At 44.7% G+C, this 18,150-nt stretch overlaps 1 protein-coding gene across 1 annotated transcript in view; it reads left to right on the top strand.

The window, feature by feature from the left end:
* The window catches only part of Trerf1 (transcriptional regulating factor 1), a 163,919-nt gene extending 148,234 nt beyond the window's left edge, over positions 1-15,685 (top strand). Inside the window, 3 exon segments of the mRNA XM_042671984.1 lie at positions 4,634-4,837; positions 8,279-8,490; positions 12,508-15,685. Coding sequence (XP_042527918.1) covers positions 4,634-4,837; positions 8,279-8,490; positions 12,508-12,832 — 741 coding nt within the window. The 3' untranslated portion in view covers positions 12,833-15,685.
* Positions 15,686-18,150: the final 2,465 nt, after the last annotated feature.

The following is an 18,150-nucleotide window of genomic DNA, read 5'->3' on the forward strand; positions in this document are numbered from 1 at the left end:
TCCTGCTGTGGCTCAAGCGGTAGAGCGCTTACCTTGAGCTGAAGAGCACAGGGACAGCATCCAAGCCCAGTGTCCAAGCCCCATGACCGACAAAAAAAAAAAAAAAATGAAAATCTGTAAGACCCTAATCTCCAATTAACTAGCAAAAAGCTGAAAATGGAAATAGGGCTCAAGTGGTAAAGTGAGTCTTGAGAAGATTAAGGCCCTGAGTTCAAAACCCAGTACTGGCACTAAAGGAAGAAGGAAATTAACTTATAGAATTGTGAGAACTGGAAATGTGCGTGATTCATACCGTATATTCAATACATTGTCATCATTGTGACTGGAACACTGGAATTTGTATCTTTCGAGTCAATTTGAGTGTTGAATGTATCTAATGTCACAGTTTGTCAAAGTGTGAGTTGTACTTGCTTTTCTGAGCAATAAAAATATCCTCTTCAAGGTACCATGTGAACACTCCAGGTTTGGGCACCATGTTAAATCTACAGCCTCTACCCACTTTCCACTCATTTCGGAATCTTAGTAAATGTATTTCACAACATATCATAAAATGGCCAACTTGTTGCTACAGAGTTCTACATGTTAAGATTTTGGTCCTCCTATCTTTGTATCTCTTAGTCACTTTGGTGAGCCATATGGCTGGATGATAAATCATTTTGTCAACTCGTATAGATTTGCCAGTTGAAATAAAACACATCTAAATTCCTGAGGCTTACATAATCACGGTACAGTAGAGACCAATCTACAAAAACTGAAATGGTTTTTGAATTTTTTTCAGCCAAAGAATGGCATTGCAAGAAAGCTGTAATTATAATAAGGACCAAGAAACAAATTCCACTGTCATGAAAAGTCACTCTGAAGCCGGGCGCCAGTGGCTCACGCCTGTAATCCTAGCTACTCAGGAGGCTGAGGGGGATCTCGGTTCAGAGCAGCTGGGGCAAGAAAGTCCCTGAGACTCTTATTTCCAATAAGCCACTAGAAAACCAGAAGTGGCACTGTGGCTCAAGCGGTAGAGCACTTGCCTTGAGCTGAAGAGCAGATAGTGCCCAAGCCCAGAGTTCAAGCCCCACGACTGACAAAAAAAAGAAAAAAAGGAAAGTCACTCTGTACCTCATTTTATTTAATTTTTGTGTGGGCACTGGGATTTGAACTTAGGCCTTGGGTGCTAAACCTTGAGCTTTTTCACTCAAAGCTGGCTCTCTACCACTTAAGCCTACTTCCACTTCTGGCTTTTTTGTTGGTTAATTGGAGATAAAAGTCTGATGGGCCTTCCTGTCCAGGCTGCTTTCAAACTACAATCCTCAGATCTCAGCCTTCTGAGTAGCTAGGATTCTAGGTGTGAGCCACTGGCGCCCAGCTGTGTAGTTCATTTTTAATGCTAAACTATTGGCCAGCGTCTACTTAACATGTAAGATCATAAAGTCATGGGCTGGGAAGGTGGCTCAGTGGTAGAGCGCTTGTCTTGCATGCATGAGGCCCTGGGTTCGATTCCTCAGCACCACATAAGCAAAAAGAAAAAAGCCGGAAGTGGCGCTGTGGCTCAAGTGGTAGAGTGCTAGCCTTGAGCTGAAGAGCTGAGGGACAGCGCCCAGGCCCAGAGTTCAGGCCCCACGACCGGACCCAAAAAAGAAAAAAAAAAGATCATAAAGTCATTTGTATAAATAAAGGTAGAAAACCTTCAGCATTTGACACAAAGTGGTTTTGCCTGAAACTTATTTGGAAGGTGATGGGTTTGTGTAGGATGAGACCATCTAAGCAAAAGCAACCTATTTATCTTCTATTTTAGTGTGTGTGTGTGTGTGTGTGTGTGTGTCGTGGGGCCTGAACTCGGTCTGGGCACTGTCCCTTAGCTCTTCAGCTCAAGGCTAGCGCTCTACCACTTGAGCTATAGAGCCACTTCCGGTTTTTTCTGTGTATGTGGTGCTGAAGAATTGAACCCAGGGCCTTATGCATGCAAGGCAAGCACTCTACCACTGAGCCACCTTCCCAGGCCTCCCAATCCATTTTTATGGAGTAGTTTATGATATAGGCTCAGGCTTCTTACTAAAATAGAACATAAGGGGCTGGGAAGGTGACTCAGAGGTAGAGTGCTTGCTGTGGCCCTGTGGCTCAAGTGCTAGAGAGCCTCTCCTTGGGCTGAAAAGCTCAGGGAAAGTGCCCAAGCCTAGAGTTCAAGCCCCACAACTGACCAAAAATAATAATAATAATAATATATTGGGAGTGACTGGAAATGAGGCTTAGTGGTAAAGTGCTTGTCTAGCATGTATGAAGCCCTAGGTTCGATTCCTCAGTACCACATAAATAGAAAAAGTCAGAAGTGGCACTGTGGTTCAAATGGTAAGAGTGCTAGCCTTGAGCAGGGTCAGTGCCCAGGCCCTGAGTTCAAGCCCTAAGACTGGCAAAAAAAAGAAAAAAAAAATATTTTGGCAACTGGGTGCCAGTGGCTCATGCATGTAATCCTAGCTACTCAGGAGGCTGAGATCTGAGGATCATGATTCAAAGCCAGCCAGGGCAGGAAAGTCCACGAGACTGTTATCACCAATTAATCAAAGAAGAAGCTGGGAACTGGCACAATAGCTTAAAGAGTGCTAGAAAAGGAACTCAGGGACAATGCCCAGGCCCAGAGCTCAAGCCCCAGGACCAGCAAAAAAAAAAAAAAGGTATTGGGCCTACATCAGAATTCATTGAATTTTCCAGTACAATAATCATGGTTAATAATTCATAATTAATCTAATAGCAGCTAAGTCCATGTCTTAAATACATCTTATTAATAAAGCATCTCAAATATGCATATATGGGGCACTACCTATAAACAATACTGGTGAGTGAGGGTAGGGCACTAAATGCCCTATATATATATACATTTTTCCCCTCTTGGAAAATTCTTGCCCCTGGGCAATTCTTAGGAAGCATTGGCTCTCGAGAAATGCGGACCGGAGCCCGCCCATGTGCTGTGATCTCTGGGTGCAAAGAGGACCTGGCAGAGACAAATGGGCTGTCAGGAGCCGAGGCAGTGGGCATTTCCTTCCATATTCCTGCTTGTGTAATAGAAGGCCGGTTGACAGCCTAGTCCATGACAGTGTAAATGTGGAAGTGCCTTTGTAGACTGTAAAATAGAAGCTGAAGAGACTGTTAAGATAGAATTGCCTTTCCTTGCTTCTCAGCCCAGGCAGGGCCTGCAGGTACCAGCAGCCCTCTCCCTACCCCATGAGACACAATTAAGTGGTTGTGAAGCAAGAGATAGGACAAGGGCCTTCTCAATCTGTCCTCCAGCCCAGCTCACTCCCGGCACCCACTGAAGTCTTCCAATACAATAATCAGGATTAATTAGCAATCATGATTAATCATGCTAACTTGCTATTTTATGAACCTTGAGATGGGCAGAGACTTGAGGGTAATTATTCCTGGTGTTTTCTTTTGTGCTAGTACTGGGTCTTGAACTCAGCCCCTCCTATTCTCATTTGGCTTTTTTGCTTAAGGCTGAGGCTCTGCCACCTAAACCATACCTCCACTTCCAGCTTCTTTGCTGATTCATTGGGGAATGAATCTCTCAGACTTTTCTGCCCCGGCTGGCTTTGAATCGTGATTCTCAGATCTCAGCCTCCCAAGTAGTTAGGATTACAGGCGTGAGCCACCAGGTCCCAGCTCAGGATTCTTTTGTATAAAGTGTCTCTGGAAAGAAAAATTAGTAAACTGAAACATGGAATACACAGCTTTCTATAAGCCTGTGGTCAGAAAAAGCACCTGCTGCATAAAAGGGCCCAAGGCTAGCACTCTACCCCTTGAGCCACAGCGCCACTTCCAGCTTTTTTTCTTTTTGCTTATGTGGTGCTGAGGAATCGAACCCAGGGCCTCAGGCATGCAAGGCAAGCGCTCTACCACTGAGCCACCTTCCCAGCCCCCTCATTACAAGTTTTAATCACTTGTTAGATCCAATAGTATCAAATGATGAAGACTCTTTGCATATAGAAATATCTCCTCTCTGGCTTTGCATATCTTTATATAATGAGTGAGGTTACAAACAGGGAGACTTCCTTGATTGCAAAATTCTAGGTGCCAGGTGCTGGTATGCACACCTGTAATCCTAGCTACCCAGGGCAGAGATCTGAGGATCTTGCTTTGAAGCCAGCCAGGACAGGAAAGTCTGGGAGATGTATGTCCAGTTAACCAGCCAAGAGCCAGAAGGGGAGCTGTGGATCAAGTGGTAAAATGCCATCTTTGAACAAAAACAGCTGAAAGTATGAGCCCTGAGTTCAAGCCCCAGAACTGGCACAAAATAAAATAAAACAGGGTCTGGGAAGGTGGCTCAGTGGTAGAGTGCTTGCCTTGTATGCATGAGGCCCTGGGTTGGATTCCTCAGCACCACATAAACAGAAAAAGCCAGAAGTGGCGCTGTGGCTCAAGTGGTAAAGCGCTAGCCCTGAGCTCAGGCACAGTGCCCAGACCCAGAGTTCGGGCCTCATGACCACCCAAAAATATAACAATAATAACAATAAATCATCCAGGCCTCCAGGGACCATCCTTTAGGGACTGGCCCAACATGTTACCTCAAAGTTCCCAGAGCCAGCCTTCCCTGAGCTCCAGCCTGTGAGTTCTGTTCCCCAAAAATTGTCCTTGCTTTTATTAACACTAGACGAGTGAAGAGGAAGAAGAGGTGGAGGAGGAGGAGGAGGACCTGGAGGAAGATAGGAAATCACCAAAAGACGAGGAGAGTGAAGTGCCGAAGTCCCCGGAGCCCCCGCCAGTGCCTGTCCTGACTGCCACGGAGGGGCCACCCCTGCAGGCCCTCAGCCAGCCCTCGGGCTCCTTCATCTGTGAAATGCCCAACTGTGGCGCTGTAAGTGTCTGTTGTCTGGGTGTCTGGGATGAGCAAGGGCCTTGCAGCTGTGCCTAGCCCTAAAAGATGACACGTGCTCACAAGGGAGCACTTGCAACAGCGGGAGAGTGGCAACAGCCATTGGTCATTGAGCCAATAGCGTATGTACAGGCCAGGTGTGATGCTGCCTGCTAATGCATAAGGGAGATCCCTGGAGTCAGGTGTGGTTGTGCACACCTGTAATCCCAGCATTTGGGAGGCTGAAGCAAGGGATTTCACACAGTCCCTGGGCTGTGTGTCACTAAGGTGAGGCCCTGTTAGCTGGACCTTCCTTTTCTATCCTAATTACTTACCCCCACAGCCTGCAGCTTTGCCTGCCTACAAGGTTTTGCATATCATATGCTGCAAAGTGTTGCTAATTCAAATGCCACTAATTTGACATTTCAGCACTTTGTTACAAACATTTAAACTGTTTGTCTTTGTACTCTGTGGAGGCGGACAGATTTACTAAGCAAACTAATCATGTAAACAAGTCTGAAAGCTGTGCTGTGCAACACAGCCTTGGAGTTAACTGAAGGCCTTCCACAAGCTGCACGGCCTGGCCAAAGGCTCTGGGTGGATCTTAAAGAACTGTGGTCTCTGGCTGGGAATGTGGCTTAGTGGTAGAATGCTTGCCTAGCATGCATGAAGCCTTGGGTTCAATTCCTCAGTACCACATAAACAGGAAAAGCCAGAAGTGGGTCAGTGGCTCAAGTGGTAGAGTCCTAGCCTTGAGCAGATGAAGCTCAGGGACAGTGCCTAGGCCCTGAGTTCAAGCCCCAGGACTGGCCAACATAAACAAATAAATAAAATAACTATGCTCTCTCAGTAGTCACCTGTCCCCAACTGGTCTGAATTGGTGACATTTTCCCAAATCATGTCTCTTAAAGCCAGGTATGGACAAGTTCTAGAGGTTATTATGCCCACATAAGAATGCTGTTTCTGGGAGCTGGAGCTATAGCTTAGTGGTATTATTGCTGTCTAGCATACATAAACTCCTGGGTTTGATCCCCAGCACTCAAAAGAATGCTACACAAGAATCCCATTGTTTCAAATTAGTGTTCTTAATCTGCTTGTCTAATATAACACTGTACTGAATGCTCTTTATTGAATCTGTCATTTAGATGAAGAAAGCAACAAGCTTTGAAATATTTATATCCTGAAGCAGAAATTCATTTGATTTACATTGAAGGAAAAAAAACGAAAAAGCTTTAAGAATAAAAAAGATATATATTTTGCATTCGCCTTCAAGAGGCCATAAGAAATTGGTAGCATGTTTCTGTCTTGGGTGTTGAATGGCCTGGCCTGGTCCCCATTCCTGTCGCCATATGGCATAGGAGCCTCAGTGGAGGAATGACTAAGATGTGAATTTAAATGACAACATTTCTTGGTGAATTTTTTCAGAAATTGGATGTTTCCTCCATTCATAGTTGTAATGTACAGTACTTTTTTTTTAACTGCACAGAAAGTCAATCTTTTACTTTGCCCAATCAGAAATGCCAAGCAAGATAAATAGTCTCAATCACTTTGAAAACTCAGAGGGAGAAAAGTATGCTGCTTTTATTCCTTGCCTAACAATGAAGACTAGGAATTATGAAATCTGTGATAGACTGGGCTTTTTTTTCCCTCCCTAAGACTACAAACAAAGCCCCCAAACCAAATACAAAGCAACCCCTAAACTTAACAAATGGGGCTCTTAGAATTCAAGGGTATGCATTATATTCATTAGCAAAGCAATTTGGAACTGGGGTGACCTGTTCCCCACCACCAAGAATGTTGGACTGTGTGCACTGTCAGGCTGAGAGGGTTCTGCTAGTATCTGGTAGGTGGGGGTCAAAGTACATTGTCTCATTAACAATGTATGCAGTCACTAAGAGCATTTGGTAACCTGATCTATTCAGAAATTTCCGATCTTGGCTACCAGTAATTACCTTCATCTGCTATTTTTCACCACTGCACTTCAATATATGTATGTGCTCATTTATATTTATGTGCAAAGTGAACACACAAGCCCTTGTGCTTCCAAAAACTGTGTAATTAAAAAGTACAAAAGTGGAGTCACCAAAAATAAATAAATAAAACTGGGTGCCGGTGGCTCATGCCTGTAATCAATCCTAGGTACTCGGGAGGCTGAGATCTGAGGATTGAGGTTCAAAGCCAGCATGGGCAGGAAAGTCTGTGAAACTCTCATCTCCAGTGAACCACCAGAAAACTGAAAAGTGATGCTGTGGCTCAAGTGGTAGAGCACTCACCTTGAGCTGAAGAGCTCAAGGACAGTGCCCAGGCCCAGAGTTCAAGCCGACAAAAATAAAAATGAAGGAAGGGAGGGAGGGATGAAGGGAGGGAGGGAAGGAAGGAAGGATTGTGCAAACCTAAATGTCCATAGTGCTAAGGCTGGCTAAGAAACCCTGCTTTATGGCAATATTTGAAACACTGCCGAGCTCCTCCTCTGTATTAAAATTTGAGGATCTTCCCCATTTGCCTCTGCAGTGACCTACTTGACTGCATAGCAGCTCAGTGGTGGAGCACTTGCCTAGCATGCGTGAGGCCGGGGTTTCACCCCCAGCACTGCAAAAGCCAGCAGCACCAGGTTCATACCTGTAATCCTAGCTACTCAGGAGGCTAAGATGGGAGGATCCATCTTAAAGACAGCCTAGGCAGAAAAGTCCATGAGACCTTTATCTCCATTTAGCCAGCAAAAATTTAGAAGTAGAGGCATGGCCCTGAGTTTAAGCACCAGTACCAAAATAAGTCATTAATTAATTGATTGATTTGGATTGATTGATTAAATGAAAAACCCACTGAGAGGGGCTATCCATGCATAGAGATCTGATATGTGAGGGCACCTCACTAGTGTCTTTAAAGTATGTTCCTGGGGTACCAGGACTTCCTGGGGGGAAGAGATGGAGCCAGCAAACTGGCTGCTGTTTCCATTTCAATCAGACCATCTCTGCTTTTAACTTGAGGTTGAAGTAAGACTAAATTTGCTTAATAGAGAGGGAGGGAGGAAATTAGTTTTCAACTTTAAAAAAAAAAAAAAAAAAAAAAGACTTGGAAAGCTGGAAAGCTGGTCCAAGCCCCTCATTTTGCAGGCAGAAAAAAAAAAATTATGCAGAAGGCAAATGGCCTCTCAGCCTCTCTGTTAGCTATGACCGCAGCAGTCAGACAGACCTGGAGTCCCAGACTCCGGCACCAGTTGTCATTGAGACGGTGCCTTGATTGCTGCCTGTCTGCAGGTAACAATGGGAATTTTTCTAGCATTTGTGGTTGTGGTATTTGAGCATGACTCTCTGTGGCATTGACCCCAGCGTTAGCCTGAATTAGACATTGTTTCATGTATCACCTGTCTTAACCATGAGTAACTAACAACCCTAATTTCCTTTTCAGGACTGTAGATGTCATGTCACTCCCTTTCTTCCCCAGGTCTTCAGCTCTCGACAGGCGCTGAACGGCCATGCCCGCATCCACGGTGGTACCAACCAGGTGACCAAGGCTCGAAGTGCTGTCCCCTCTGGGAAGCAGAAGCCTGGCGGGGCCCAGAGTGGGTACTGCTCGGTGAAGAGTTCGCCCTCTCACAGCACCACCAGTGGCGAGACGGACCCTACAACCATCTTCCCCTGCAAAGAGTGTGGCAAGTAGGTAGACTTGAACCAGGGTCTGACGATGGGATCATGGGAGTGACTGCTCTGTAGGCACCAGGCAATGCCTGGAGGTTTCTCCAGCTAGAGAATCTAGACTCATCCTTCATATCATCCTGAGGCTGAACATGGCCATTCTGATGTTCTAGAGCCTGGAGGGATGGGCATCTTCAGATAGAAAGTCTCATAAGAAAATTCCATTCCTGGCCGGGCACTGGTGGCTCATGCCTGTAATCCTAGCTACTCAGGAGGCTGAGATCTGAGGATCCCAGTTCAAAGCCAGCCCAGGCAGGAAAGACCGTGAGACTCCTATCTCCAATAAACCACCAGAAAACCGGAAGTGGCGCTGTAGCTCAAGTGGTAGAGAACTAGCCTTGAGCTGAAGAGCTGAGGGACAGCACTCAGGCCCAGAGTTCAAGGCCCACGACCGACCAAAAAAAAAAAAAAGAACATTTCTTGCCAGAAACAGTTCAAAAAGATCTCCAATTTCCAGACCATATTCACAACTGTCACTCTGCATCCCTCCTGAGAATTTGAGAGTGGCTATAAAATATATAAGCAGAAGCTCTCTGTAGCAACACTGTATCCCCCTCCCCCCCCCAAAAAAAAATAGTGCCCTTACTGCTACTGCTCACATTAGTGCCCAGGGCAGACATCACTAATCAATTACCACTCTTTGCTATCACAACTCCTTTTTTTTAATCATGCTTCAAGCCTGGCACCACCAGTTGGTTAGAGTTGATTCATGAAATGAAACCCATCTGTCATCACTGTCCTTTTGGATATAGTTTTAAACAACATCTAAGGGGGAACTCTGACAGAATTTAGCAACAAGAACAGCTCACATTTACTGAGCACTTACTCTATTACATATTTCATGTGTGTGAACTCAGTTAACCCTCACACAACAACCCCGCATAATTCAGATCTGTCTTGATCCTTGTTTCACAAATGAGGACTGCAACTTAGGTAAAATGACTGTCCGAGATCATACTGCCAGGACCAGTCAGAACTGAGCCTTGAGCCCAGTTTTGTCCAGATGCAGAGCGTAGATTCCTGGCACTGCTCTGCCCCTTCACCTTTAAGGAAGAAAAACTGAGCTGGGAAATGCATGCTTCCCTTTCATAGATTTTCCTGACTTGAGACTGTCACTTGGTCATGCAGGACACCCATGAGGTGTCTCGGTGAGTTCCTCCTCCCATAACTTCTACTGACTCAAATATACAAGTGTTACTGGAGGCATGCCAATTGGTAACTGTTGAAACCGTCAGGGAAAAAGTTCCTAGTTACATGAGCAAGGCCAGCAGGACCTCACAGCCTCATAGACCACATCAGTCTATGAGCAGCATCGAGCAGATCCTCGCCGCTTACCTGGGGTTTTTTTACACATACCAATTCATTTACTTGAGAATAGCCCTGTTCAATAAGTGCTGTGTGCATGTGTGTATGCACACACACACACCCCAGTGCTGGAGCTTGAACTCAGACTCTTATTCTCCCAAGACTGGTGCTCTATCACTTGAGCCACACTTTCACTTCTAGCTTTTTGCTGGTTAATTGCAAATAAGAGTCTCGTAGACTTTCCTGTCCTGGCTGGCTTTGAACCTCGAGCCTCAGACCTCAACCTCCTGAGTAGGATTATAAGCATGAGTTATAGCACATGGCAGGTGCTGCTACTAGCTTCTTTTCAAGCAGAAACTGAGGCAAGCAATGATTAGGCCGAGTGAGAATCAGTATACAAAAACTGTCCCGGCCTTGTTCTCTTAGCTGCTAGGCCCTGCTGCCTCTAAGTAAATCTACCTCTGATTGGGGGGCACTCACCCCACCATAGTGCTGTTTTTCTGCCAGGAAGTGCATGGGTAGGACAGAGGGGTTTAAGTGTTGGTGTCCACCTCTGCTCTGCAACCCTCCACAGCCTGTCCTGCCATTACTGCCCCCACATACTGGGGGGGGGGGCATGAAGTTAGCCCCCTGTTGATCACTAGGCGGGCATAATGATGGAACAACCCTGAGCTCAACTGCTGTTCTAGAGAGGAAGTTTGGAAGCTCTAAGGGTCTTGTCAGTTTCCTCTGAAAGGAGCCAAAGCTGTTCCCTCAAACAGGCTCAGCTCCTGGCTCCACCAGCTGGAGACAAAGGATGCCTTGAAGAAAACTCCCTACAGATTGAGCAACCCTAATCCAAAAACCCCGCACTACTCCAGGATCTACCACTGTGCCCTTGCCCACAAGAGGAAAATGACACATGAAACTTTATTTCATGCACACGGCTATTTTAAATGGTTGTATAAAGTTACCCTCAGACCATGTAGACAAGGTATATATGAAACCTAAATGGAGATGTCTCATTATGCATATGCAAATACTCCAAAATCTGAAAGCATTCTAGTGCCAAATATTTATTGAAGGATGTTCAACCTCCCTTACAAGTTTTCTTCTAGTGGTATGGATTAAATAGTTTTCTTAGCTTGTTTTGTTGTTGTTGTTGTTTGTTTTTGGTTTTTTTTGGTCAGTTGTGGGCTCAAACTCTGGGCCTGGGTGCTGTCCCTCAGCTTGTCAGCTCAGGGTAAGCCCTCTACCACTTGAGCCACAGCACCACTTCCGATTTTCTGGTGGTTTGTTGGACTTTCCTGCCCAGATTGGCTTTGAACTGTGATCTTCAGATCTCAGCTTCCTGAGTAGCTAGGATTACAGGTGTGAGCCACTGGCACCCGGCTTCTTGACTTGTTTGATGTTGCTTGGGATCTTTTTTTTCTCAACCAGAAGTCTAGTTAAAATGTATGGGAAACAGAACTATTTCATGATGTTTTACAGAGTAGGGATAACTTTAGGCACATACAGGGTGTGGGGTGCAGCTCGGTGGTTGAGCACTTGCCTCATGAACAGGCCCTGGGTTCCATCCCCAGCACAGCAAAAACACAAACCTTGGACAAAGATTCACAGGTTCCTGCTTTTAGCTGCCGGACTCATAGAGACTCCATGAAACAGTTTTTAACACATCCATGTAGGATCCATCAACTTTGTTTAACTCAGGTCTTAGAAGTGAGGTTTGTTTGTTTGCATTTATGCTTTCAGGAGTGAATATTATAAAGTATTTATGCTACCTCTCTCTTCATTTTGCCACTATGATTGTCTCAACCATTCAGCTTACCCACTGTCCCCCAAAGCAGCCCACCAAGACATGGCTGCCTTCCAGTGAAACTTCATTTACAGACACTAAGCTGGGGCTGACCATGGCCCACGGCTGGCAGATCCCTAGTATGAAAAATATGATGCCTTTTTGTCTCAGGTTCCTTAACACAATAGGCATTTTGCTGCAAATCCCTCATTTGGGGAAGGGAGCCTGTGCTGCCCGGTAATTGTTTAGCAGCATCCCTGGCCCCTCCTTCTTTGAGGCTAAGATATTCCTCTCCTGTGACCACCAAAATGTCTCCACACATTTCCAGATGTTTCCTGGAGCACACAGGAACCCCTGGATGAGAGCAGCTTTTATTCTGTGGCCATCAATAGAAAACGATGCTAATACCACAGTCCCCAGTGACAAGGAACACCATCAGGCACAGTCAATACAGAAGAGGCATTTGAGTTGACCCCGCGGGGTGACTTGAGCCCTTGAGAAGGCTGTGGGTGAAGCAGAGAAAAGGAGATGCACCAAGTGTGTGGCAGGCGGATACTTTCACAACAGGGGTATTGATGACGGCTGAGGAGCAGAGTTGAGGATTCTTCATGGAGCGAGCATGGTCAGTGAAGGGAGGAAGAAAAGGAAGCTGATGGGAAAGAAGAGGCTATGGCTCCAGATGCACATGGACAGGAAAGCTTTGGAGAGGCCTCCTCCATTGCTCGGGAAGGAAGCCAGACATAGAGCCAGTGTTTGCCAGTCCCCACTCCCTCCTGAAAGGATCAGAGACAGTCCTCAGGCTGTCCTCAGAGCACGCTCATTCCCTGGAGAGCAGTGGGATTTCCCAGAACTTCCAGCTCCTTGTAAATGATCACCCTCTCCTTTTTCTTTGGTTTCAGGGTCTTCTTCAAGATCAAAAGCCGAAATGCACACATGAAAACTCACAGACAGCAGGAGGAACAGCAGAGGCAGAAAGCGCAGAAGGCGGCTTTTGCTGCAGAAATGGCAGCCACAATTGAGAGGACTACGGGCCCAGTGGGGGCGCCGGGGCTGCTGCCCCTGGACCAGCTGGGTCTCATCAAACCCATCAAGGACGTGGACATCCTGGACGATGACGTTGTCCAGCAGTTAGGAGGTGTCATGGAAGAGGCCGAGGTCGTGGATACCGACCTGCTCTTGGATGACCAAGACTCGGTTCTACTTCAGGGTGACACAGAACTATAGAGCCCGAAGGTCACCTCCGTCTTCATCAATCAGGAAACCTGGACTGCTTGCTTGTTTTTGTAACCCTTTTAAACTACCTGTTTAAAAAGTGGTCATTTTATTCAGGTTTAGAGAAGAAGAAGAAAACTCCAGTTTCTTTTCCTTTTATCTTTTTAAATTGTTTTTATGGGGGACTAGGGGGGAATAAATGATTGGCACAACTATCTTTAAGAGGTGTTTCATCCGGGCTACATTCTCATTTCCAGGAAGGAAATGAACCTCACCTTCGTGTTCCATGGCTTTCCCATGTCAACCATCCCAGTCGCCTTCTGTCCCGAGGTTTGCTGTATGTCTGTGTGTGTGCACATGTGTGTGTGTGTTTGTGTGAAGCAGGCTACTCTATACATGTTGGGCCCTTGGATCATGTTTTGCCACCAAGAATTATTTTTATCCAGCCCTGACCTTCCAGGAAGTGTTCTTTTTGTCTTGTTTTGTTCTGTTCCTAATACATATCTTTTTTGCAACATGGTTCATGGTCAGTGGAGTTCCGAACTTCCTTGGTACCGCTTGAAGTACTGTGAAGCCTCTCGCTGGGATTTTGCTAATTCATCCACTGGACTAAAGTTGATCTAGATGCTAGCCCTGAGCAATGGGCTCTTCTAACACATAAGCAATAGCCAATCCAAGGAAAAGTGCATGGAAAGCCAACACACATGGCTTCAGATATGCTTTAGTTACAATGTGTGCATTCCAACAACAAATGTATTCCTTTCAAGTCACTTCCCAAAGCATTTCTAGACTTCAGTAAGCTTCCTGAGGCTCTGCTCTGCCTCCCTCTGCCCCTGTTAGCAGGGTTGTTGTTTGTACTTGAAGGCAATAAATTTGTCCTAGTCTGGACTTTTTGTGCTGAGTCAAACTGTGATCCATCCCACTGTTAGTGCAAGAGTCAGACCAGGATACAGCCGATGCACCGACGAGCCTGATCCTCTCCCTTCCCCTTCGGTGTTAGTGTCACTGAGCAACCCATGGAGCAGGTCTGAGGGCCTCAACCCTGCCTTGTTACACCCAGCTCCAGGTAAGTGTGGCTGTCCTGCTGGGTGCATCAACAGCTGGACATTAGGAGGAATCTCAGCAGAGATGAGCCAGGGTTGAGCCTCCTTTACATTCCATGCTGCAGAGAACCAGCTGTGGCCCCCACAACCCTACACAGCCAGAGGTTTTGGAATCTCAGGAAAGCCATGGACAGTAGGAAAACACGAAACTTTTCATTTCCATCATGGTTGTTTTTTTTTTAGAGCTGTCCTGGGGGTTTCCTTCATCTGCCCCTTCAACAAGTGATTCTCTCGTGTTGTATCTAAGAAGTTTTGAGTGAGCTTCCTGGGCTCTGCACATGGGCTTCGGGGCAGAATTGCCACGAAACCACTCAACAGCCGTGTCACTGGCTGTCTCTGCTTCCTTCCACAAGGTCTGAGGTTGAGCCTCGGTGGGGCTATCATCTTTGGGAGGCAAATGTATTCCTTCTGTTTGCAGACTTGCCCAGCTGTTCCAGCTTTAAGCATTAGAAATAAATGGAATTACCACTGCAAAAATAATAGTAATATATATAAGTGCACAATTTAACCTTAGTTTTTCCATGCAGTATAGCATTAGAATTTCTGACTTGAAAGAACCAAAGAACTCCTCCTTTGTGAGACAGTTCAAATACCTGCATTCATGTTTCTTTATTATCAACTAAAGGCATTGACTTCTTAGTAAAATTTTGCACTTTTTTTTTTTTCTGAAATGACTCTGCCTGCATGTACACGTTGGGTTTTAGCTCCACCCCTACCCCACCCTACAGAACTTTTCTTTCTAAAGGTTAACATCTTCAACACAGTTACTGTTTACTATCAGATGGTTTTTCATGAGTGAATTTAGACCTCTTTGAGAAAGCTTGTATATATATAAAAAAAGTTAACAGATATATTTTATGGAAAAACCCATCTTATTTTCAAATATATTTAACTGCTGTTATATTTTATTAGAGGAAGGTTGTAAATATTTTCTAGGAGTTCTATTGTAAAGAAAAAAGTATTTTTGAAAAAAATTAATGTAATTAATAAAAAAAGCAAACATTTTTAAATAGTGGTTGTGATTGCTTCCTGTTTTGGCTTTGTTATGTTCTATTAGCCAGTGATTTGCATGCCTTCCGTATCAGGATGTAATTTATTCAGGTTTGCACTATTATAAGTTGACATCATAATATCTAGTTGTGCTTAATTGTATTTTACCGGAATGGAGTCCCTTGGTCCGTATCAAAGCACTCTGTATAACATATTCATAATTTTTTCTTTTGTAATGTGTGTATTTTTAATAAGGATTTTATGTAACATTTTGGCAAAAAAGGACAGTATTTTCTAGTGAATTTTATAATAACATTTTGCTAAAAATGTTTCTTCCTGGGTCAGTTTTTGTTAAGATGAACCAAAAGTCTTATTTTACTGGGGGTTAAAAAAAAAAAGTTTGAAGCTTGAAAGCAAAGTTATATTTAAACATCCTATGTAACAAATAAAGATGTTTTATAGGCTTGTCCTAAAAAAAAAGGTGCATTCCTTAAATTTAAAAGGAAGGGGGGAAAAAAACCACCAAAACTAGGGCATTCTAGGTTGTTTCCTGTCCTGTTAAGAAGGTTGCTTTAGATGATCACATGTTTTGTCAGGAAGAGAACCAGGTGAATATTACTTAGGTTCCACTCACTAGCCTTCTCCAAAGTCATTACAGTTCCTACACATGGGCATTCATGTAACCAAATGCGCACTGTCATATTTATTTGTGAAAAACCTGATTCAATATTGCATCAGCTGCTCTGAAAATAAAATATCTTTCTGAGTTTCATTTGGCTTAAATATTCCTTCTTTCTAGCCATTGGAATAGCTTTTCTTGATGCTAGATAGATGCTCATTTGCCTGTGGGTGGATTTTGTGGATCATATTTAATTCTCAGTGAAGTGTCCCCATTGCAGAAAAGCAGGCCTAAGGTTTGTTGTTGTTTGTTTTTGTTTGTAACAGGTCTGCGGTTTGAAGTCAGGATCTTGCACTTGCTAGGCAAGGGCTCTACCACTTGAGTCCCACCTGCAGTCCTCATTAATTTTTTTCTTTTTTTGTTGGTTGTGGGGCTTGAACTCTGGGCCTAGGCACTGTCCCTCTGCTCTTCAGCTCAAAGCTCAAGCACTCTACCACTTGAGCCACAGCACCACTTCCGGTTTTTCTGGTGGTTAATTGGAGATAAGAGACTCACAGACTTTCCTGCCCAGGCTGGCTTTGAACTGCAATCATCAGATCTCAGCCTCCTGAGCAGCTAGAATTACAGGCGTGAGCCACTGGCACCTGGCCTCATTAATTTTTTTTTTTCTTTTTCTGTCAGAGATGGGGCCTGAACCCTGGGCCTGGGCGCTGTCCCTCACCTCTTCAGCTCAATTGAACTACACAGCACCACTTCTGGCTTTTTTTCTGCTCATGTGCTGAGGAAGCGAACCCAGAAGGACCTCATATATGCAAGACAAGCACTCTACCACTGAGCCACCTTCCCAGCCCCTATTAATGCTTAGTAACTGAGGTGACAGATAGATTACGGCTTTGCATTGGTTGAGATGAGGTCTTGCTAACTTTTTGACTGCACTAGCCTCAAATTTTGAGCGTCCTCATCCAGTGGATGAACCTCCTGAAGCGATAGTGCCCACACTGTGTCTCTCAGGCTCACTACCACCGAGGAGCCTTCTCGTAAATCCTCTGCCGCATCCTCAACTGCACTGATTTACTTGCTTTGTTTTGCTTTCCTTGTTTTGGTTTTGCCGGTCCTGGGGGCTTGAAGACTTGAACTCAAAGCCTGGTCTCTGTCCCTGAGCCTCTTTTTTTTTTTTTGGTCAGTCATAGGGCTTGAGCTCAGCCTGGGCACTATCCCTGCACTCTTCAGCTCAAAGCAGGCGCTCTACCACTTGAGTCACAGCACCACTTCTGGTTTTCTGTTGGTTCATTGGAGATAAATGTCTCAAGGACTTTCCTGCCCGGGCTGGCTTTAAACTGCGATCCTCAGATCTCAGTCTCCTGAGTAGTTAGGATTACAGGTGTGAGCCACCGGTATCGGGCCCTGAGCCTCTTTTGCTCAAGGCTAGCTCTCTACTACTTGAGCCACAGCTCCACTTCCAGCTTTAATAAATAGTAGACAGTATTTTGTGTTTGTGATTTTGACTAAGTATCACTATTCCACAATACTGTGAAATATGTGACATTTATATAATCACCTAATCTCAATAAAAAAATCTCCCCCCCCCAAATTCTAGATAAAATAAACACACAAAAAAAATAAGAATTTAAGCTTCTGAGAACACTGTGCCCTTAGAATATATCTTCATTAATAGCACTGGATCAGGATATCTCCCTGATTTACTTGCATCTCAAGTCTTAGATTTCCAATTTTTAATGTGCATTGATCTTTTAATAGCCAGTAGCAAACTCAGGAAGAAATCTAAAATTCTGATTTTTTTTTTTCTTGAACTCAGGGCCTGGGCACTGTCCCTGAGCTCCTTTTTGCTCAAGGCTAGCACTCTACCATTTGTGTCACAGCGCCACTTCCAGCTTTTTCTGTGTATGTGGCACTGAGGAATCAAACCCAGGACTTCATGCATGCTAGTCAAGCACTCTACCACTAAGCCACCTTCCCAGCCCAAATTCTGAATTTTTATACAGAATTTATCCCCTAAGTATTGCATTCTTGTTGAAGACTTTAATCTTGGGTTTGTTGTTGTTGTTTTTTTTACTTAATTTTAGTCAGGATACAAGGACACATGCACCTCCATGTTCATTGCTGCACTGTTCACAATAGCCAAGTTATGGAAACAACCCAGATGCCCCACTACAGATGAATGGATTCATAAATTGTGGTGCCTATGTACAATGGAATATTACACAGCCATTAGAAAGATCTAAATAATGGCATTCATAGGGAAATGGATGGAACTAGAACAAATCATGCTGAGTGAAATAAGCGAAGATCAGAGAGACAAATGGCACATGGTCTCACTGATACGCAAATGCTAAAATCAAAACACAAGATATGACAAAGTAAACAGGACTTAAGAAGCAAAGGACTTCTTTTTTTTTTTTTTTTGGTGGGTTGTGGGGCTTGAACTCTGGGCTTGGGCACTGTCCCTGCGCTCTTCAGCTCAAAGCCAGTGCTCTACCATTTGAGCCACAGTGCCACTTCCTGTTTTCTAGTGGTTTATTGGAGATAAGAGTCTCATGGACTTTCCTGCCCAAGCTGGCTTTGAACTGTGATCCTCAGATCCTCAGATCTCAGCCTCC

This window comes from Dipodomys spectabilis, unplaced genomic scaffold (assembly GCF_019054845.1).
Source record: "Dipodomys spectabilis isolate Male_0828 unplaced genomic scaffold, ASM1905484v1 ptg000669l, whole genome shotgun sequence".
NCBI lineage: Eukaryota > Metazoa > Chordata > Mammalia > Rodentia > Heteromyidae > Dipodomys > Dipodomys spectabilis.